The sequence below is a fragment of the Lontra canadensis genome, unplaced genomic scaffold (genome assembly GCF_010015895.1).
Source record: "Lontra canadensis isolate GAN:19392208 unplaced genomic scaffold, GSC_riverotter_1.0 scaffold2, whole genome shotgun sequence".
NCBI lineage: Eukaryota > Metazoa > Chordata > Mammalia > Carnivora > Mustelidae > Lontra > Lontra canadensis.
The window spans coordinates 21078016-21102748 of record NW_022630996.1 but is presented as its reverse complement, the minus strand read 5'-3'; the positions used below and the strand labels follow the sequence as shown (position 1 = coordinate 21102748).

General features: G+C 37.9%; 1 protein-coding gene across 21 annotated transcripts in view; it reads right to left on the bottom strand.

The window, feature by feature from the left end:
* CADPS2 (calcium dependent secretion activator 2) overlaps positions 1–24733 on the bottom strand; it is a 530843-nt gene that overhangs the window by 154094 nt on the left and 352016 nt on the right. For all 21 annotated transcript variants that reach the window (XM_032870302.1, XM_032870364.1, XM_032870304.1 and 18 more), the window contains exons 10-11: positions 1598–1706; positions 292–492 (exon numbers count right to left, since the gene is read on the bottom strand). In XM_032870302.1, the coding sequence (XP_032726193.1) occupies positions 292–492; positions 1598–1706 (310 nt within the window). The remainder of the gene's footprint in view (positions 1–291; positions 493–1597; positions 1707–24733) is intronic.

Here is a 24733-nt window from a genome sequence, read left to right as displayed (position 1 = left end):
TTTATTAAAACAGTATTGGAGAAGTTTTGGAGAGTTTTCTTATATGGTCTTGAGATTCCCAGAGATACCCCAGTGCTTGGCAAATTCATGACTGAAAAACCCAGGCAATATTTATTCCAAAACTATGTGAAAAAATTAGAGCGCTGATTCTATGGCTACTAATACAAATGATTTTTATTCAATTAGGAATTCATTAATGATGTAAACTATGATACTAAACAAATGTGTCTCAATTTTATATCTTATTAAGGTTATTAATTGATAATCCAATTATTTTTCAGCACAACTTACAAAGCTGAGCATCCGCATGGAGAGTCCCTCCTTTAGGATTCAGCTTCTGGGTTTGAATCGCAGGAATGGGTTTATAGGACTGACCTGTGGCCCTATACATGGCCTGAACCCATAACACTCTATCTTGCTCATCATCACTGGCAAATATCACAGTGTCTCCTTCTTTAACTGCATTAAAGAACATATGACCACCTTGAAGGCCTGTGGAGGAAGAAAGACGTCATTAAAAACTTACATACTTGGCAGATTTCAAGCTCATTCACTCAACAGTCATATGGAAGAGAATCAGTTTGACATTAGTAGCTCAATGCTATTAATAAGAGAAAGGCTTAAACTTCCATGTCACTTTAAAAATTAAAAACAGCTTAAGATGGAGATTCACAGACCTGTACCCCTGGGGAAAAAAAAAATATATGTTTATTTAAAAAAAAAAACAAACAAAACAGCCCAAGGACATGAACAGTTCATGACATAGTAGTAACATTCTGCAAGCCGTACAAACCTCCATAGAAATATATAGCATGGTCTGCAAACTCATGTCAGGGAAGAAAGTCTTATCTTTTGGCACATTTCTCATTCTATATGCAGGAGAAATACATGGTGATTTTAGAGGAAACGAAAGACAGGTAGGGCAAAAGTGATACTTGTATGTGTATGGTATTTTATCCTTTGGAGAATTCTTTCATAAAGAAGATATTTTGCATTTTTCTGTGACCAATTAGTGAATGTGAACACAGATTCCTACTTTTAATCTCTCCATATTAAATTCTTTATCTCTGTATTTATTAAATCTCTGTATTTCTTAATATTGCTTTATTAATTTCATTAATCTCCACATAGTCATTAATTCATTCCCTCACCAATGGTATATACCAAGCATCTAGTACATACCTATATTAATATGGAAGTAAGGAGAGAATTTAAGACTGTGGTATTGGGGAGAAAATTGGTAGAAAATGCAAAAAATTCATTTGCCACTTCTTTCCCTATTTCTGTCTCTTGTACCTTTTGGTTTCTGGTACAAAAGTTCCAATAAGCATTGCCGATGTTTCTTACATAATTTTGCTATTATAGTAACTTTCACATATTGCACCCTTGTCCTAAAGAAAGCAGAAATGAATTATGCTAAAGCTAAGTAGCCCTCAGAAAAATATAGTTTGAATCTCATGTAGTTTTCTCCACGTATGTAAGTGAAATATGACCCCTATTCATTCAACAGAGTTTGAAACCTAGAACAGAGAAAGGATATTTATGAGAATTTCATCCATCCGTGAACGGCGGACAACGTGACACAGCTTAGAATTACCTGGGTGGGGATCTGTGTAGTCCACAGTGTATCCTTCCAGCTGCATTAGTTCTTGTGGTTCAGACTTTTTCTCTCTATAACTGCACATAGCAAATGTGTATTGGCTAACCTGCACAAGAAAAGGTTTGCAGAGTGCTTGTGTTAAATTTATTTTTTTATAAGATTCTCTACCAAATTTGAAAGACAACATGCATTGCTCATACATTAAATGTCAGCATTTTTCAAAACCTAGCTCAGAGATAAAAGCACCTTTCATCTGTCAGCTTGCCTGGAAGCTTGCCGCACCTATGATCCAGTATTTCCCAAACCAATGACCTGCTGGCCTAGAGTCTGTGAGGTATTAATAGAAGCACCATAAGAAAGCATTCATGTTAAAAATCAGTTTGAGAATTACTGAGTTAAATAAAGATAAACAGCTTCTTCTACTGCATGTTTTCTTATGACCTTTAATAGGCTGACATAATTTGTGAATCTCTAAAATAAGACATAAAAGGAGAATTCTCAAACTTATATGGCCATGGAGCTACTTTTTTTTTTTTTAGAGAGAGAGAGAGCGTGTGCACACCTGATAGCAAGGTCGGGGGGAACGAGGCAGAGAGAGAGAGAGAATCTCAAGCAGGCTCCAGGCTCAGTGCAGAGCCCATGGGGGGCTCGATCTCAAGACCCTGAGATCACAACCTGAGCTGAAATCAACAGTCCAACCCCTAACCGACTGAGCCACTCAGGTGCCCCATGGGACTATATTTTAAAGCAGGCTTATTTTAAGCCTTTAACTAAATCAAAAAACAAAAACCGAAACAAACCAGATTTTAATAAAAGTTGAGAATTTCCTGGCCTATGTCACCACAGCCACAGGAAAGTCCAAGGTGGAGTGAGTTTTAGGCAGCCTGTGACATAACACTGTCAAGATCTGCTGCCTCTCCATCCTACTTCTCTTTTGGAACTGGCTTCATTTTCACGAGCTGCAGTATGACTGACCTAGAACCACAGCTGCAAACAGCTATTGGTCACCTCCCAGACTGTCCCACCCCGAGTCCTAAGGCCATATTTGCACCAGTCACTGTGGCAAAGGGGTAAAAGTAACATTAGCCCAGTTTGGGTCAAGAGCTTACATCTGTGGCCAAGAATACGAAATGCTACAACAGATGGGCTCTGAGAAGTTCCCCCAAAATAGAGAGAGGAGCTGCTGTTCCCAGCAGGAGATAAGAATGTTTGGTGCGTTAATACCGAAACTGCAAAATATCTTACAACGTAGGATCCACGGAAAATAGTTCTGGGTAATGTGAATTATGCTCCCTTTCCACTTTTAAGTACAGATCAAAATAAGGAAACATAAAAAATAGCTTTTAAGGGGCACTTGGGTGGCTCAGTGGGTTAAAGCCTCTGCTTTTGGCTCAGGTCATGATCTCACGGTCCTGGGATCGAGCCCCACATCAGCCTCTCTGCTCTGGGGGGAGCCTGCTTTCTCCTCTCTCTCTCCGCCTGCCTCTCTGCCTCCTTGTGATCTCTGTCAAATAAATAAATAAGAAATCTTTAAAAAAAATAGCTTTTAAGAGACAAAGATTAAAGAGGACTCAAAAGGGAGCTAATTATGAAAGAAAGAAATTACATGGACTATGGTAAAATTAAGAAATTTTTATTAAAAGATACCATGAAGAAAGTAAAAAGACAAAGCCAGAAACTAAGAGAAGATGTAGGCAAAATATCTATTCAACACAGAATGAGTATCTATCGGTATGGAGGGGACAGGTAAGAGCAACAAATGAGGTTACGTAGAGAGGGGCGATTCTGCTTTCGGACTCCACCACCAGCTCCTGCCTGAGTCTCCAGACTGCTGGAAACTTAACAATCGGTAAGCCTCACCGTGTATTACGCAATCCCCCTGATCCAGCATAGGTCCTTCTAAGAACTTATTCCAAATAAACAAGTGGACAAGGATTCAAAGACGCATATGCAGTGTGTTCACTGCAGTATTGAATATAAGCAAAAACTGGAAAAACCAACAGTGGCTTGGTTAAAGACACTGTGGCATGACCACACAGTCGAATGCTATTCAGCCATTAAAACACGTATGACAGATTATTTTTTTCCCCCAAGACACGGAACTATTTCTAAGATTACATCACAACATAAAAAGTAGGTGAAAAACAAAAATGTAGCGTGTGCTCTTTTGGGTAAACACTATACATATGAATAGGATACAGACGAAAATATCTGTAGTAATTATGAGAAGGTGCCATTGTGGGTGATTTAATTATATTTTAGTGTTTGAGTTTCTCTACAGAGTAGATTAATCTCTACATTGAATATGGGGCTCAAGCTCACAACTCCAACATTAAGAGTCGCATGCTCAACTGACTGAGCCAGCCAGGTGCCCCTGAGTTATATCTTAATGAGGAAAAAGGAGTACGGCTATTTCCATTTTGAAAAAAAAAAATACATAAAAACTTGTTTGGGAATACTGAGGCAAAAACCCCAAAACACCTGTGGTTCTTGTACTCTGGAGTTCTCCTTTCCTTCCCCTCATAGACTATTGATGAATTTACTTTTTCACCTGCCTATGCCCAAGGCTTACTGATGAAACCTGGTGGTGGCTCCTATAGGGGTCTGTAACTAAAGGTGGCTGCAGTTTCCTTGTGCAAGAAAGTATGATTGTGGGGGATTTGGGGAGATTGGAAGTGGTGTGGATAGTAAACAATGACACTTCCATTATTTGTTCTAAAAAGAAGCTTGTTCTCTTACTTAAGGGCAGTAACTTAGTCCCAAGTTCCACTATTCTTCCATAAAGTGATTTAATGTATTATCCTAAAAATGTAAAATATTTCAAGCATGAACCAAAGTGCAACGATATACTAACATGTCTATACTCATCATTCAGCTTTGTTTAGTCATGACTTTTTTCTTTTTTAAAGATTTGAGAGAGAGAATGCATGTGTGGGGAGGAGGGGCAGAGGCAGAGAATCTTAAGCAAACTCCACACAACGTGGAGCCAGACATAGGGCTTGATCTCACGGCTCTGAGATCATAACCTGAGCTGAAACCAAGAGTTGGATGCTTAACCAATTGAACCATCCAGGTGCCCCTGAATCATAACTTCTTGTATATATATGCTTTAGGATTTTTTTTGTATAGTTTTATCTACTCAAACACATTTTCTTTTCTCTCTTCACAGACGTAATTACCATGTTGACTTTTGTGCTTATTATTCCCATGCATGTTTTAAAAGTTTTATTACGTATAATATTTTAGGTTCCTAGACCCGATTCTAACCTGTTGGGTATGTAGGCAGGGTGGTTTCCACACCAGTAACAAACAATGCTCTGGACGCCTGCAGCGTGTCCCACAATACACTCAGTTCTAACTCTATACCAAGAGAGCGCACAGAATAGAATTCCATAGGTTAAGGGTTTAGTCCTACAAGATTGTCCCCTCCCAACCTCCCTTCAGATGCCAGTCATAACCCCAGCCTCTAATCTATAGATTGGAGGTTCCTCTCCACCCTTTCCTTGTACTTCAGATGCTAGTCCAAATTATTACCTGTATTTCTGACGGGCTACAGAAGATGAGTTCCCACAACCTCCTCCCTAAATCATCTGTTCAGCAACCTGGAAACTCTCCCAATCCCCTTCTTTCGGGTTTTTATACCAGCTTCATTATAGTGGCATGACTGATTAAATCACCGGCCCTTAGAGATTTATTCAATGTCCCACCCCTCTTCCCTCCCCCAGGTCTGGGAGGGTGTGGGGTATGTGGGAGTGAAAGTTCCAACTCTCTAGTCACAGGGTCCTATAGGCAAGCCCTGCCCATCCTTGGGTGGGTTCTACAAGTAACCATTAACTTAACAAAAGACACCTTCATCACTCCCTGGGAAAGTACAGGGTTCTGTGTTAGAAGGGGATAAAGACCAAATATATATATATATATATGCATTATAAATCACAATTACCATGTAAGTAAATTGATAAAGGGTTTCTTCACACATTTGAGAACTTTGTATGAATGAATCAAACATTTCTTCTGCAACTTTTTCCCCTCCAAAGTTCAATGTATTTAACCATCGATTTTTGTTGTTGTTGTTGTTGTTTTAAGATTTTATTTATTTGTCAGAGAGAGCAATAGTGAGTGAGTGAGTGAGCACAGGCAAGGGGAGCAGCAGGCAGAAGAAGCAGGCTCCCCTCTGAGCAGGGAGCTGATGGGGAACTCAGTCCCAGGACCCTGGGATCATGACCTGAGCCAAAGGCAGACATTTAACAGACTGAGCCACCCAGGTGCCCCTTAACCATTTTGATACATAACGCTGTGAAGTGAATTGCTACAGTTTACCCAATGTTCTAGAGATGGACTTCAGCTTCTTACACTTGTTGCCATTAAGAATAATGTCCAATGGTCGTTCTTGCACACATGTGAGAACTACTGAACTATTTGAAGGGCTACACCAAGGAGTGGAATTGCTAGGTCCTAGAGCCTGTGTACCTTCATCCTCACCAGGTATTGCAAAACTAACTTCTAATTCAAAAATGCACCAGTGCTACGTGAGAGCACCTGAAACAACACATCTTTGCCCAACTCGGTATTTTGTGTCTTTTTATATTTTACCACTTTAGACGAATGGGAAGTGGTATCTCACTAGGGATATCTATGTCACCTGAATTTACAATTGTCATTACTAATAGAGCTGAGCATTTCCTCATAGTTTTATTAGCCCCTTGGGATTTCTTTTCCTGTGGGTTTATTAGACAAGTTTGCTCCTTTTCTAATGTATCAGTCATTCAAATCCTTTTACCACAATCAGTTTCACTAAGGATTTCCTTTTTTGAGTGCTTGCAAAGAGTATCTTTGCATTTTGTTATTCTGCTTTCTATTTATTTTCTGCAATCTTTATTTCTCTCTTCTTTTTTGGGGGTGGTTAACTATTTTTTCCTGAATATTTAAATTCATCTACTTATTCATTTTCAGTTGTTATTCATTATATAGGTTCAATAAACCTAAATGCCTGTATATTTAGGTTTATTCTAAATTTACCCTCATTTCATCTCACAAATTATATATAGCATTTTCATTAATTCGGTTCTAAATATTTCTCATGTTCATTAGTTCTTTTCTACCCATGAGCACATAAGTGTGCTTTTAAATTTGGATCTACAGTTACATTTTTCTTAATGAGTTTTTTTTTTTTAAGATTTTATTTGTCAGAGAGAGAGAGAGAGAGGGAGAGAGAGCGAGCACAGGCTGACAGAATGGCAGGCAGAAGCAGAGGGAGAAGCAGGCTCCCCGCCGAGCAAGGAGCCCGATGTGGGACTCAATCCCCGGATGTTGGGATCATGACCTGAGCAGAAGGCAGCTGCTTAACCAACTGAGCCACCCAGGCGTCCCTCTTAATGAGTTTTAAATAATTTGTGACCAGAATGATTCAGAATTTTGGTCTTTTTTGAGACCTCTTCTGTTGCCTCGGGCATGGCCAGTTGTTAAAAGAATGCTTAAAAAGAATGCATTTTTACAATTATTTTTCAGCGATTATGTCCATTACATCAAATTTACTAATTGAGTAGAAAAATATTCTACAGTTTTCCAATATTTCTTCCAATGTGTCAATTATTGAGAGGTATGTTAAAATTTCCTATCAGTGCTGTCTGTGAATTCTTCACATGATTCCCTTGAATGTTGCTTTATATCTTTCGAAGACACAATCTTATACATATATGCCTCTGTTATACCTTCTATGTCTGTTCCCTGTTGCTGGCAAACAGTTTCGTTTATTCTTATGTAGGTTTTTTTTTAATCTCTGAAAGGTTTTTTTTGCCTTGAAGTTTATTTGTTAGATATTCACCAAGCTATACAACATTTCTTTTGGTTAGTATGTGCCTGAAAATGTTTTCATCTTTTATTCTCATTTACACTGTGTTCTATTTTAAATTTCTATTAATATATAGTCGGATTTTTTAAATCTCCAAAAATCTAATTTTTTTTTTAAAGATTTTATTTATTTATTTGACACAGAGAGAGAGATCACAAGTAGGCAGAGAGAGAGGGGGAAGCAGGCTCCCCGCCGAGCAGAGAGCCCGATGCGGGGCTCGATCCCAGGACCCTGGGATCATGACCCGAGCTGAAGGCAGAGGCTTAATCCACTGAGCCACCCAGGCGCCCCCAAAAATCTAATCTTTTAATAGGCAAGTCAAGATCATTTATATTTTTATATTCTGTAATATATCTGGAATTATTTCTGTTACCTAACTGTGCTCATTAACATGTTTACTTTTCTCTTATTCCCTGTCTCTATTAAACATTAACAAAATCCCTTTCCTCTGATAGCGAGGAAACTACACATTCTGTCTTTATTTTCTTTTGGTGATTGTTCTCTCAAATCCTATTGTGTTTTTAACTCATCCCTCCTGAATACAGAGAACTTTGAGTGCTCTATTATCATTACCTCCCCTCTTATAATAAAATCAGGGCTCACTGTGTTAGTTTTACCTTGTTTTAGTAATACTTAGTGTGTTAACATTTAGTAAGAGGGAAGATTAAAATATGTTATCTGATATAGTTAATATTTATAGTGGCCCTTGTCTTTACCCATTTTTTTGGCCACTACTGTCTATTGATTCACACTCCATCACTGAGTTCAATTTCCTTCTTTAGTAAAATCTTTTTAAGTCAGTGTTTATTTTAAAGTAAGTCTAATTCTCCCTTATGAATGACTGGTTGGTTATATAGTATTCTAGGCTGGTAATCCTTCAGCACTTTGAAGATATCATTCAATTGTCAGAGAGCTTATATACCCATATTGAAAATTTTGATAAAAGTCCAACTGTGGTCCCCTTGTAGTTAATTTGCCTTCTCTCTCTGGTTTCTCTTAAGTGTTCTCTTTATCTTTGCTATCCTGTGTTTTAATTTTTAATTTAAAAAAATTAAGTAAACTCTACTCCCCGATGTGGGGCTCGAACTTTCAACTCTAAGATCAAGAATCACTGACTAAGGCAATCAGGCACCTCTGTTATCCTGTGGCTTTACTGTGACATTTGGGGGAGTTTTAATGTTTATCCTGATTGATAGTTGTAGTATTTCTTGTATCTGAGAATTCATGACTTTTATCAGTTTAATAATCTTGTTCATTATCTTTCCCAATGTTGACTCTACCTTCTATCCCTTTATCCTTTCTTCAAATTCTATCAGATGTATCTTGAAACTTCTGATCCATTCCTCCCTATCTTTTAAGCTTTCTGCATATTTTATGCTTCTTTATTTCTCTATGCAGATTATGGAATAATTTCTTAAAATTATAATATTCCATCATTAATTACATCACTAATTTTCTCTTTAAATGTGTCTAACCTATTATCTAACCTGTCCAATAAGGGTGTAACTTCAATGACTGTTTTAAATCTTTACTAGTAGCTCTACATAGTGCCATTCCAAATTGGCTTGTTCATTTTTCATAGTGTTATGTTCTTTGTTTTGTTCTTTTCTTGTACTTTTGAATCAATTTATAAATTTCATCACTGTAAATAAAATTATTTAATAGTTTATATATATGACAATTATTACTGAAATTCTGGGGTGTGCAAATAATTCTTTGTTTTGTAATTTTTAATATGAACTCGTATCCGGCACTGGTACATCTGTGGATATTTTACAAAACCCGTGTTCAAGGTTCATATCTCCAAAAACAATTTTTTTTTAAATGCCAGATGCCTCAGACACATCATCAATTCAGAAGTACTTTTTATGTTAATTTCTTAACTTGGGTGTTCCCCTTATATTAGTATAAAGTAAATTAGAACTTCAACATTCTCTGAGTATAGGTTAATAGTTACAAACTCTCAGGAGTCATTTTTACTCCATATTCAGAGCCTAAGGACGAATATAGATTTACAAGCCTGGAGGCAGGTTTTCTTCTAGTCCACATTTCACGGAGATCTAGCTCTTCTAAGTCCTTTATGAGAAGACCTCTTATCCAAACCCCCACTTTGACAATGCCTCTGGGTATGTTTTCCTTCTCTGAGTGAACAATAAAATCCCTACACAGCAACATCAACACCTTGTCCCCACACTTCAGCCCGAATACAGCTACAGTCTCAATGCACAAGCTTCACTATTTGGTCCCTAAGGTTTGACTCCTTGCAGTACAGCTATGCATTTAAAAAGATGTGTAGGGCGCCTGGGGGGTCAGCCTCTGCCCTTGGCTCTGGTTGTGATCTCCAGCCCCACATGGGGCTCTCCACTCAGCGGGGAGCCTTCCTCCCCCACCCCCGCCCCACCCCATGCCTGCCACCCCTCCCCCGCCTGCCTCTCTACCTACTTGTGATCTCTGTCAAATAAATGGATAAAATCTTTAACAAAAATAAAAAGATGTGTATTGTACCATACCCAGCATTTCTAGGTGTTTTCCACAAGCGAATTCTTAGCATTACCTTAGGACAAGCCAAGATCACCAATTCAAATCCTTTGGCTAATCTTTCCATTTCCTTTTTCCTTTTTTATGGAGATTCTTAGTAACAGGTCTAACTTTCACATGTATGAGAAAAACTACACATTTTCACATTTCACTACATTCCAGGAAAAAAAAAATTTATGATGGGGTGAGTATATGAAACCAAAATATGTTCAGATTTGTCTTATTAAAATATAATTAGTAGACTCCATTAGTAGTTAAAATATAATTAGTAGACTCCAGGAGATTACCAAGTAATACTTTTGTGACCAATTATTAACAGAAGAGAAAAATATACTGAGCCAGTAATCCATAAGTTTCTTGTTCTGTTCTTTCTTTTGAAAGAATCTTAAAAACCTGGCTGAAAGAAAGTCTCTTGACACGTCACCACACGAACAATCTGGAATCTGCTGGGAGAGAGATGACTAACACAGAAAGGTCTGCCTTCCCTGCATGGCTTGCAAAAATCTCCCGCACACAGTAGTTGGAATTTATAGCTACCTCTGTGTTTGGTACTCCAGACAGGTTCTCCAACAAGACTTGCCCATTTTTATTCATTTTTCCACCTAACTCCCAAGCAGGAATATATCACCTTCACCTTTAAAATGGCATGATTCATATTTCCTAATCTAGTAAGCCCTACTCCTCCTTCCAGGACCCTTACAAACGTGTCCCCTTTACATCGTCTTTAAGTGCATTTACTAGTATGTGTTCTTTGTTTTTGACTCACCGGCTCCCACGGTGTCTGGCATATAGCCCCTGCCTTTTAATTCCTCCATTAAATTAAACTTATTTCAATTCAATAAAATACTCAGCCACATTCAAAAATCTATTTGACAGTACAGATCACATACTTACCTTGTTTAAAAAATATACTAAGAGTCCAGCAGTCCAAATTACCCAACTTGTATTCTTTAACGAAACTTCCTCCACTTACAAATAATATTTGATTTTTTAAAAAAATGTCAAACACATCAATTAAAATGTTCAAGAAACGATAAGCATGAGGCTAAATTCATTCCTTTTTCTAACTAGGTTGTCTTAAGCATCCTTTGTGTGATGCACCCAGATTTAAGAGCCGTGGAGGAACCAACTCTTATTCTTTCAGGTATACTGGTAGCTGTGATGCGATCACAGTCATAAGAAACCCATTAAAATGCTAAGATATTTAAAAAAATGAAATAACAAATCAAAAAATGAAATAAATAAAAAAATAAAAACAAATAAACAAAGTGATTATGGAGTGATTATATTAAAAAGAAAGTCCTACTTTCTCAAAAACATCTGATTCACTTAAGTGAGCTCTTGCTGTATTTTATATGTTTTTATTTCGAGAGAAAGGTAAAGCCAAATTATTAGAAAGAATTGCAAATTGAAAACTGAACAGGAAAAGTAATAAGCAACTTTGGAATTGTAATGGAACTTAATAATATAATTTCATTCATTTACATGAATGAAATTATAGGATATATATCATATATATACTTGTATGTATATATATATATGTGTATACACACACACACACGCATACACACACACACACACACACACACACAAGATACATATTATGTAATTGTAGAGATAGGAATGGATTCCATAACAGTATGGGTTTACTTTCTGATAGTACTATCTTAACACTCTACAAGGTATTTATTTAATCAGTAAAAATTAACAAATGAAATATTGTTACGTTCGATAGAATTATAGATTTTGTGTGGTAAGGATCTTAAGAAAACACATTTGGAAACTGGAGACTACGATAGCTAGGGGACTCAAGTCTCACTAAATCACAAATAGTTAAACTCAGAGTTAAGCTTCAATGAAAAGAAGAGATTATTCTCTAGAACACAGTGCTATTAAGGGATCAGGGTGCTGGGCCCTTGAGATCATGATCTCAACTCCAGAGTTCACAGATGAGGAAAGTGACTTTCCCAAAGTCACCTAGGAGGAAATCATTATCGTAAGGCTAGAAACACAAGTGTCCACAAATCTAGTTAGATACATTCCTTCTAATATACCATATTATTTTATAATTCACATTCTGAAACTTATATTGCTTTTCCAAATAAGCCAATTACCTCTTATTTTCTGGCAGTTATTATTTAAGATAGCTGTAAGATATATAGTTATCTCTAAGAAACTATAATCAAAGACTATTAAGACTATGACGGGTATGGGAGAGAAAGGAAAGTGAATTGAACAGCAAGTAATTTGAGGCATTATCCCTTTATTTTCTTCTCTCAGATACATATTCAATAAATCACCATCATTTGTTTTATAATTATTGATTACATTTTCAATGAATGTAAAATTATCATCCTTTGATGTGTTTAATACTGCTCTTAAATTTTCCTTGGTCTGAGTACTGTCATGCTACTTTCTCTCCATATTCTTGCCATTTGTGGTGTAGCTCTTAAGATCACCAAACAAATGGATTGTTGTTGTTTAATCCCATTCTGAGAACTAGACTCTTAATGTGTACATTTAATACATGTATAGTAAGAATAGGTGTCTTCTGCTTTAGGTTTTTAAAAAAATTTTTATTATGTTCAGTTATCCACCATAGAGTACATCATTAGTTTTCAATGCAGTGTTCAAAAATGTTTTAGGTTTACTAAAGTTTCCTCAACATCCCATTTTTATTCTCTTTCAGTTACTTTAAAACTTTTCAAGGACAGAGCTAACCTCCTATTATCTCTATTTTCAAAAATCATTTTTGACTGTTTCTTATATACCCTGAGGAGTATGGCCCGTTTTTAATCACTCCATTCATTAACTTTGACAAAAACCTGGAATTTAGTTTCACATTTTGTTATAATTTATAATTTTTATAGTTTATTCTGTATAGTGTTCATTCTGTACATTATTGCCTAAAATATGGACATCAATTTTTTTTTTGTTTTACTTCCTTATTTCTGTCAGCTCTCTTCTGTTAATTTCAGGCAGCTCTCATTTCCATATACTTTTCAATGGAGTCCATGTTTCTTACACATTAAGCAAAATCAGTATTAATATTACAGAATCCCTTCACAGGTCTCCATTATTCCCCTCCCTCCCCATACCACCTCACTCTTCTCTATCCTTAAATAACAGGGATCTTTCCAGGTCTGATTTTGCTGAATGACAGGAAATTCTCATTGCTTCCCCTTCGTCTCCCACTAGAGAACTTGACGGGATTTACCCCTTCAGTCTCAAGCTGAAGAGAAAGTCGAAATGAACAGCTCTCTCTAACCCAGCTTCGATTTTCTAGCAGGCATTTATGTAGTGAGGTTTGGGTAGGAATTCTTCCAGTGGCAACGATAGGGTTCTCTACATTCAGAGGCAAAACAAAGTGTTTGAATATTAGGTGGTTTTTACATTTTATTTGCTTTTGGCGAAATTACAGAAGGAACTAATTTAGTTATAAGATGATAGAATAGTAAAAATATTTTAAATGCTCCAATGCTATGTGTTTGGGGCATCTAACTCAGGAACTTAAACATACAACTGAAAACCCAGTTGAGAAAATGAGTGCTTCTGTGACAAAACTATTCCCACCGACGTACTTAGGTGGGCCAGGGTTCTCCATGCTTACATCTCTAAATAATGCTGTACACAAGGAATCAATCTGAAACTCTTTCTCATTTTAGAAAAATTGCTCATTTACAGGAAGATTGGGCAGGGAAGCCACCAGTCCATGAAGATGGGCATTTCCAATAAAATTTCACTTTTTTATGTTTAATAATGGTTCTTCAAGTTTTGTCACATATCTACTTTTATTAGTTGTCTGCTAGTTATGATTGCAAACGTACATAAATATAATTTTTAATACTTAAAGCCTTTGTTTACAAAAGTTTGTTTTCTCCTTTTCCTTCGGTCTTATTTTTATTCAAGTGAGGTAGTTTAACTAACTTGGTTTCTTCAAACAGAGGGAGAAGGGGAAATAAGTCTGGGTGTTCAGCAAAAGAATAAGTAAAGAAGCAGCTGTTTTTAGGGAAAGGGGTTTTCTGTCTTTCCTATGTTATTTTTTGTCTGTTAGATAGGTTTGTTTTCTGCTTAAGTTTGCTTATTTATGTGGCATAAACAGAAGTTTATTGTCTCCCTGTTTTGGAGGCTTGAATTTTAAAATCGAGGTTGGTTCCTTCTGAGGGCTGTGACGGGGACTCTATCCCTGGTCTCTCCCATCACGTCTGTCAATGTTTGGCATGTTGTGGCTTGTAGAAGGATCATCTCGGTTTCTGCCTTCATCCTCCCATGGCGTTCTCCCTGGGTGCCTGACTGCTCTCAAAACCCTCTTCTTTAAAAGGACACCAGTCATGCTGAATTAGGGACTCACCTTTTTCCAGTAAGACCACATCCTAATTAGGACACTTTTTCCAACTAAGGTCACATTCTAAGGAAGGTTAGGACTTCATGGGAGTTTTTTTTTTTTTTTTAAGTTCCAACTTTGCATACTTCTTTTTACTTTCAGAGAAGCGTGATAGGGTGGTGAAGGAGGATTCTGACACACAATACTTACTTCCTAAGAGTAAAATTCTGTTGGGGGAAGACCCAGGGAAATAAGAATTCAAGGAGAAAAAGCTAATAAAACACAATTTTCAATGGTTACAGGTAGCCATAGAATCACAGCGGCACTTAGATCCTCTTTGACATGCTTACAATTGCTTAATGGTTTTATTTTAAAAACTGCATCCATTGTAACTAAATTTATGATGAAAAGTTTACGGTGACCTGGGGCACCTGGTTGGCTCAGTTAAAGCAACTGGCTCTTGATTTCCGCTCAGGTCATGATCTCAGGGTCGTGAGATCAAGCGCTACATAGGGCTTTGCGCCGGGCATGGACCCTGCTTAAGAAGCTCTCCTCCCGGGGTGCCTGGGTGGCTCAGTTGCTTAAGTGTCTGCCTTCGGCTCAGGTCATGGTCCCAGGCTCCTGGGACTGAGCTCCACATCGGGGTCCCTGCTCAGTGGACAGTCTGCTTCTCCCTCTGCCTGCTGCTCCCCCTGCTTGTGTGCTGTCTCAGTCAAATAAATAAATAAAATCTTTAAAAAAACTCTCCTCCTTCTCCCTGTCTTCCCTATTCCCCTGCCCTGCCCCCAGCTCTCTCTTAAAAAAAAAAAAAAAAAAAAAAGTTTACAATGACCTATAAGTTGTACAAAATTATTTACTGGCAAAAGAGTTTGAAGAGTAGCATGAATGTAATCTGGTCTTTTAGAAAGATATATTTGGTCATTCTTTGATACCTTGCACAGATCTGGGAATTAGTCTCTCTTGGCTTACTAGTCAGAACAGGAAATAACTGCCTTTAGTTCCACATGCATTTATAATTTTGATATATTTTCCTGTTCTTGTGGTATTTCCCCCTCCATTTATTCACTCGACAAATATCTACAATGAGTATTTCTAGGTCGGGAGCATTATAACAATGTCTTCAGCATCAGAATCAGAAAAAAATAATTAGAAAAATAAAATCAGTCTCAAAGAGAATGGAGAAGACTCTACAAATAAAGAAGTATCGTCAACAACTTTGAGTGTGAATCATTTTTGAAGAAAAATAAAACCGTAAAGAGAATGATATTAAAGGGGGTGTATTTTTGATAATTGGGCCAGAAAAGGGCTCTCTGAAGATAATCATATCAAGGTATTTCAAACAGCAGGAAAGGGGGATAAAGCCAGGTTTAATAGTCTGCCATTGAGAAAAAACAGAAGTCTCACTCTCATTTGCCCTCACTTACTCTTTCCCACTCATCTTGGATATGACCTTGGGGAAGTCACCTTAACTCTTACATACCTCAGTCGATTTCCTGTCAAAGGAGACAAGGATGATGGCCCTCTAGAGCTCTGAGAGAATCAGAGACAACGGATGTAGGGCTCCTGGCCCCTGTTGGCCTGTGGCGCAGGAGTCCCCAACAAACCACACCCCACCGTCAGGAGACCACCTTCCTCTCTCTCCTCCTTTGCGATTTTCAAGAATCATTGCATTGGGGTTGGAGATGGGCCTTATTGCTGTAACAGAGTGAAGGTGTCTGGCCGATTTTGATTTTGAGGACCATATGCTTCTCTGCTGTGAATGACTTGAGGGCTTTGGCTTTCCTCTCTTGGCTTCCAGGTCCCAAACTCACTTGGTTCTCCCTGCACCCCACCCCTTCCCTGGGTTGTTTCTTTCCCATCAAGATCACAGACTTGTAGAATGAATACTTAAATGAACAAGAACCTAAGAAAGAGAACGTGGAGATGCCTCTGAATGTGGTTTTAGATATGATCCCCTTTATTTCTAATGGATATGATCTTGATTATACATTTCAATGTAGGTTTTTGAAATGCTTTTTAAAAGCATTCATCTCTAAAGATCTCTATATTAATTACGTTCATGTGGTCGTGCACTACAGAACCCAGATATGATATGTGTAACCCACCTAAAATGCTAAAAATTTGTTTGCCATTTAAGATCTAGTTTTTCAAAATTACCCATCAAAAGGCTTGTTTTTTCACACGCAATGTAAAATGCCTAACATCAGTGTTGTTTCTTTCTTTAATATAACTTGATACAGGTCCAGTTCCTATTTTATGCTTTAAGCACTTATATTTCTAGCTCACTTTAAACGATTATTTAACATGACGGATACATAAAATTTTAAGTACCAAATTCAAGATCTTTAGAAATAATAAAAAAGCACAACACAAACAAACAACAGACAAAAAACCCTTCACCCTCAAAGGAATCACCTACTTTCTAAAGCCATGGTGATTTAAATGATAAAGTATTAAACATGTGTTTTATTTTGTATGTCTTTTAACATTTTACTTAATGCTTCACTATCTCAAAAGTCACTCACCAGACTCTGAATCTGTCATGGATTACCAGGCAGTGGGTTTTAACAAAGAGTACAGATGGAAGAGTAACAAAACACCAACGACTAACAAAGCTATCACTAAGAATTAGGAAACCCAACCCAGGAGACAACTGAAAAAAAGTACAGATTGGCTTTTGAATACACTGGTTCCAGGAACAACGGACTACGAATACCGTCCTTTTAACTCCCTGCCTCCTGGTTCTAGTTCCATAAAATGATGCTGCATTTTACACTTCACTGGAGTTCTTTAGTATCCCCAAGAGCTTTCACATTCCCCATCTCTTTTGCAAGGTCATATTAAAGCACATTCCTGAGACAAAGTCTACAATGAACCTGCAGGATATGTTCTAGTGAATGCGTTAACACCTTATACCTACTGGTTCTCTAGCCAATATCCAAACTGAGGGTAATCGGGAGAAGCTGGAGTCTGAAAAAAGTGTCACCATCAGTTGGCACTAAGTTAAAATACGTCACTGAAAGAGAAGCTATGGGATCCGGGGGTGGGGGGTGTGGGGGGGGCGGTTACCCTGCTCCCTGGGCTCCCAAGGGAGGTATTCTGCGGCCTCTACTCTGCTTCATCACCACATGACAGGGAATTACACAGAAACAGGTGGTCTGACCTAGTATTTGTTTTCACTTATAAGCCTCCTTGTATATTGCCGAATAAAGCTTATATAATGTACTGTATTGCAATTGAAAATCCTTCCCGTGGAAAGATATAGCAATAATAAACATTCAGTATACTTAACGCAATCCACTCTTAACTCCATAAAGAATGGATTTATTGAGAACTGGGGGATAGAAACAGACTTTAATCTGATGACAGCATTAAACCAGGTTTTGGCATCACTACCTTTGACAGGGCACCTTCACTTAAGTTGCTCAGGTCCCACGAGGTCTCTGCATCTGGTCTGGGAATCCGCCCACGTCGTTTTCAATTGCCAGCCTGTTCAACACCTGTCTGTGTCCCCGTGTATGAGCGCTAACTACGAGTTTTTAGAGACCACAGCATCCATGTTTCATGTTGTATTCCTACTGCAGAGATCATGTTAACAGCTGGCAGCTTAGCAACTGCCACCATCTAATTTCAGTAAAGATTAAGGCTTAAAAAATCCTTAGCTGGAAACGCTCTTGGTAGAGGCCAAAGGTGCTGCTAGAATTATTAAAAAAAAAAAAAAAATCCCCACAGCTTAATTTAATCAAGGAAAAGGAATATATCTTCAAGATCATGATGGATTTGAGGGGAATATATATTTATTGTCTTGACCAAATGGCATAAAAAACATTTAGCAATTGGTGTATAAATTAAAGAGGGGAAAGGCAGTCTTTAAAAACAATGGTCAGAGTGATGCACATATATTAAATTATTTAACAAATAGTTTCTACTCACAGTAGATTATAAGAAAGACTAGGTCCTTGTTTTCATGGAACATAAATTCTAGAAGGGGTGAAGAATAATAGGAAAATGTATAAATAAAAAAAAGATCATTTTGATTAGAAATACATGTCCTGAAAAATACAAAACTGGGACAGGGAGTGAGTTGAGGGATACTTTGGACTGGGTGGGCAGACAAGGCCCATTTAAGGTGACATTTGACCTGATACTCCAATGGGTCAGTAGAATGAGCCAGCCGTGGGGAAATGGAAGCAAAAGAATCTTCAGAATTTTTATAGATGCGTTTAAGAGTAGCTGAACAAGCACTAGATGAAGGAAAGGCAGGGGACTTAATTCAAAGGGATATTCACATAGAAATCACACACTAAAAAATAAGCCCATATTAAGTATTTATTTGAGGTACATTTGGAGAGGGAGGCTCGTGATGCTGAGGTACTGAACTCCAGTTATTGGCCCTGTAACTAATCTGGGGCAGAACATGCAAGTTCAAGTGCTGCTCAGTGGGACAGAGGACTCGCCAAAGAGGAAGCCAGGGGCCAGAACATGTAAGATCTTCTCCAGGTCATGGTCTGGGTAATTCTACGCATAATGGGAAGTCATAGAACGATTTAAGCAGCAAGTGGCAAAATCGGAGGTCCGCCTCAAATAGACTATTTTGGCCATGCAAACAAGAATTTATAAGGAGAACGGTAGGAAGCAGAAGTTGCTAGGATGACGCTGTATATGAGAGCTGTGTGATGATAAGAGTAGTTTTGGCTAGCGCAGAGGCAGAGAAACTGGAGAAGGTGCATCTAAGTGGGACACTGTTCTGGCTGTAGTTCCAACAGGACGCTGAGGCTTGGTCATGTATGCCCAAACAGAAGTCTGTTTTATGTTCCATATAGAGGTGTGAAAAGGAATCCAAATTAAAGGACAGATAGGACTTCCTTAAATATTTATGAGTCTGTACTATGTGGCAGGCATACATGTAGGTACGTAGAAAGATCTACGTTGACTATAAATACATACATACACATAGGCTATACACACACAAATTTAGAAATTGAGACTTGTAAAGCAATTTTCAAAAAAAACCAAAACAAAACACAAAAAAACACACCAAACCCTAAGCCCACAATGTCTCATTCTGACTTCACAATATTGCACAATTCTCTTTCATAGGCCCTTTGCGCTTTTTTTGTAGGTACAAGCTCTACAATAAGAGGAATCAGACATTTCCCTGGAGTCAAAACATGAAGATAACAGCAAGTTTTCAGGGACTACTACAAGTTTTCGGAATACTGGACATTCCCGAATGCAATGAATGAAAGAGGCATTTTGCATTGGGATCGCCACTGGGTCCGTACCAGATTCTCCTTATGAAATCCAGCTCCATGTTCACTTCACCTTTTATAATTTTAGCTCCGAAGATACAGGTAAGGGATCATGTAATAGCTCATTTTTTATAACTATTATGAAAAGTAAATGTATTGTTGATGTCCAGGGGTAAACTATATAAATTAATATGACCATTGTTTTCTTTACTGTGGAAAATTCATTGGTCACAAAGCAAGAGTTATCTTAAAAAATACATTCTAGGGGCGCCTGGGTGGCTCAGTGGGTTAAAGCCTCTGCCCTCAGCTCAGGTCATGATCCCAGGGTCCTGGGATCGAGCCCCACATCAGGCTCTCTGCTGGGCAGGGAGCCTGCTTCCTCCTCTCAATATGCCGGCTTCTTTGCCTACTTGTGATCTCCGTCAAATAAATAAATAAAATCTTAAAAAAAAAATACATTCTAAAGAAAAAATTCTTGTCCGCTAACATTTTGTTCCAAATTAGCCCCACAACCCAGAGAACTTTCAATTTTCTTTCATATTGCAGGTGTGCATCTTGAAAGATAAAATAATTTTGCTGACACATAATGATATTAATTATAAAAAATGACAAATAAAAAAAAAGCCAAAGTTCTGGTGACTATTTGAGTATTCCTGAGTCATCTAAAGCTTTATAATCTTACATATCATAGGTATCCATGCCCTTTGGCCCAGTTACTCCATTTCTATAAGAATATTCCCACATCCACACAAAGCTTAACATATAGGGGATATATATATATACACACACGCACACACACATATGTACATACATATGTTTACATGTACACACACACACACAGATTGTACCAATGCTTATTTTTTTAGGGAAAGAGGGAGAGGGAGAGAACACAGAGGAAGGGGGAGATGGAGAAAGGAGGAGAGAATCTTATGCAGGCTCTACACTCACTGCAGAGCCCACCTAAAGCACTTGATCTCATGACCCTGAGATCATGACCTGAGCTGAAATCAAGAGTCAGATGCTTAAGGGACTGAGCCACCCAGGTGTCCCACCATTGCTTATTTTAAAAAAAGGAAAAACTTAAATGTCCAAAAAAGGGGAACTGTTACATAAATTATGTTAACCCATACTATGGGATCCAATCATCAGTCAAAAGAATAAAGTGGATTTTTATATACTGATATGGCACCTCATCTATAATATTTTTAAGGGGGATCAAAACAATATACAGAATATAGATATGGAATGATTCCATTTAGAAAATAAGCAAACACCAATAAGGAAAAATGTGCGTATGTGTGTGCACATGCACACACACACACACAGACAGATAGAATTTCAGAAAGCCATTCTAGTGGCAATGGTTACATGGCAATGGTCCTCTGAAAACAAGAATGGAGTAAGGTGGCAATGCTGGCAGGGGTGTTGTTGATGAGGGCCTTTCATTTTCTCCATAAATAATTCTGTATGATTTGATTTTTTCCTACATTGAACATGCCCTTGGTTTGCAAATTTCAAATCAAAGACAGCCACTATCCCATGATTTTCTTGATCTGACAAACAATATACTTCTTCACTTCCCATTGCTCTCAGCCAACAGCTGATGTCCGAAGACTGGATCTAGATCATATAATTTCATGTCGTAGTGGTATTCTCAAACACATGAGAGCAGCGTGCCACAGTGGGTCTCCCTGTGTACCGATGAGTTCAGAGAGCAACAGGCTGGAACAGCCACTTCTTTTAAGTCTCAAGCAGATTTCTGATGGCGTCTCACTAACGGAGTGCTTCTCCTATGTGTGCAGCACGTACGGATCCCTCAGTGACACGGCTCACTGTTTACATACTGTGCCAACTCAGCTGATGTGTAATTAACATTACGTCTTGATGGCCTGCTGTTGTTTGCAGCAACTTCAAGTCATGATTCTGACACGTCGACAACAAGCAGTGAACAGGGCCAAAACAACACTGATGTCTACTTCAGTTTCCAGTGATGTCACACAGTAAGTAGCCTTCACCAGCATGAGACTCTCCGTCTTTCACTTACTGGCCAGGTCTAGTCAAACGGTCTTTTACCTCATGAAATTATTGATCCACAGTGACTATTCCTATAGCTATCTGTCTTCAGACCAACACTATTCATGTGCATCAACTGAATCGTACCCTTAGGACAGGGAACATGAAAGTTTACTCTGTAGACTGAATTTGGATTTGAATGCTTGACTCTACCACATACTAACTTTAAAATTCCAGGTAAATGATATAACTCCTTCGTACAACAGGGATCCTATTTATTACCTATCCCTCAAACATACCTTATTCTGAGGATTAAACAAGATGATGTGTTAAAAGTGCTTCACATAGGGGCACCTGGCTGGCTCTGTGGGTTTAACCTCTGCCTTTGGCTCAGGTCATGATCTGAGGGTCCTGAATTGAGCCCTGCATGGGGGGGGGTGTCTATGCTCAGCAGGGAGCCTGCTTCCCCCCTCTTCCTGCCTGCCTGCCTGTCTACTTGTGATCTCTGTCAAATAAATAAATAAAATCTTAAAAAAAAGTGCTTCACATAAATGCCTACTACCACTGCTTAATAAATATAAGATAGCAGTAACTGTAGTAGGTGAGTGCTTCAAACATACTGGATTTATCATAGAATATGCAGTATGTGGAGACATACGGCATTAGCAGATTATAGATTTAGGAAATAATTCAGTTTGATTAAATCAGAGAATGTTAAAGCTATTAAATGCTTGTACTATAGTGAACAAAGATGTATTATGTCCTAAGTACTTTACAACAATGATATCCTCCAAATCTAATACTAGAACATTGAATAAGCATAAGAAAAATGAATAAGAAACACTTAAGTTTAACTTTGGTAAGATTTCAAACATATTCTTCAAAATCAATTGCTCTTTCCATTTGGCTTGGACCCACATTTACCACCTTTATTAAAAAAACAAACAAACAAAAAAACCCAGCCTCTTAAAAACACAATGGAAATCTATTCAATACTGTAACTATACTCACTTCAGAATCTAAATGGGGACCAAACCTAATCTTACTTACAATCTTATTTGGAAGCTCAATAAGCACCCCACGTTAATAAATAATTTATTGTCCTATTTTGAACTGTGCTTTAAATGTTTATATGAAAATCTTTTCACCTCAGCAGCTCTTTGAGTGTTCACTTTGAACAATGACTTTGCAGCTGGCCAAACTGGACTCTCAATCAATTTTTATGAGGACAAATTCTTGAGCTGATGGCTACATCTCTGGCTATATCACTCGTATAATACACACTTGCAAGTGGTGATGAGATTCCCATTATCACCAGAGCACCATTCTGCCCATGGCAGCAGCAGACACAGCAGGGGTAGAGTGTCCTCCCTCGAAAAATGACTTCTTCACCTTTCAGTAATGCAGCCTGCAGGTATGAACCTCCAAGCTGCATGCCAGTAGAATGAGAGCCCTCTTTAAAAATACTAATAAAAACTACCCAGGTCTTCCCAATGGGCCCTCTCACTGAATCTCCATATGCATCCATCTTGATTCTGAAGTGTGTGCATTACATTTGTCTTCCTGTTACATTTGGAATTGAAAGGAAGATTCAATTGTATTTAAAACTTCAAAAAGTTGCCAGAGTACTGGCATGTTTATCTCAATACCTTTGGCGTGGGATTCTCTGTAGGAGGGCATGTATATACATATATTTGTGCAAAATTATAATGCTTAAATAGGACTTCAGATTTTAAGATGACACCTCAGATAGAAAAAATATGCATTCATCATAATCTGGTAGTGTTTTTTCTAAATTTCAATTATGGGGTATATAGGTTTACATTTGAATTTTAATTATGGGTTTAAACTAAATTTTGCCCTTTAAAATGTTACACTTAGGATGTCTGGGTGGCTCTGTTGGTTAAGCATCTGACTCTTGGTTTCAGCTTGGGTCATGATCTTAGAGTCATGAGATCAAGCCCTGAGGTGGGGACTGTGCTCAGAGGGGAGACTGCTTGAGATTATCTTCCTCTGCCCCTTCCTCACTCAGTTCACACAGTTTCTCTCTCAACTAAAAATCTTAAAAAAAAAAAAGTTAAACTTATTTTTGTTACTGAGAGAACTTCATAGCTTCCTAAAGACATGGTTAATGTTCCTCAAAGACATAACCAATTAATGATCTTAAAGAACTCTCTTTCTTTCATTCCTAAACTCTTTTATAGGGTGACCATCAAAGTACACACGTTTGTTCTGTAACTTTTGGTTAGTTTACTCCTTACTTAGGTAAGGAGCAAAGGATTACCTTAAATCTCACCTGGCTAAAACCATGAGGTGATCATCTGATCTCTCAAGACCTAATAAAGCCAATTTTCACACATACAGTCAACACAGTTGAAATTCTCTTGGCCTGTCACTTAACTAGATCTCCAGACTAATAAACACTCTGATTCATTCTTTAATACATAATAAATATGATCCACATACAAGTAATAAATATATACTCTTTGGTATTAACCCGAAGGAGGTGAAAACGAAAATCTACATAAAAACTTGCCCAAGAATGTTTATAGCAACTTTATACACAATTGCCAAAACTCAGAAGCCACCAAGATGCCCTTCAGTAAGTGAATGGATAAACTGATTCACCCAATGAAATATGGAATATTATTCAGTAATGAAAAGAAATGAGCTATCAAGCTATGAAAAGACATGGAGGAAACTTACAAGCCTATTACGAAGTGGAAGAAACCAATCTGAAAAGGCTATGTGCTGTAAGATTTCCATCCTGGAAAAGGTGAAGCTACAGAGACAGTAAAAAGATCAGTGGTTGCCACGGAGGAGAGAAGAGCCAAATTGGCTTGGAACAGGATTTTCAGGGTGGTGAAAACACTCTGTGTGACATTTCAGCGTTGGATGTATGCCATCACACATTTGTTCAAACACATTTAATATACAACACTATGTACCCTGGATGACTATGATGGACCAATGTTGGTTCATTCTTGGTAATAAATGTATCAAGTGATGTTGATGATGGGGAGACCATGGCATATGTGGGGGGTAGGGGGTGTATGGAAAAATAAGTCTTTAAGAAAATAAAAATAAAAAAAAAGTGTAATGACTGATATGTAAAACTCTGTGCTTACTAAGAGTCAGCTAGGTTTGTTCATGCC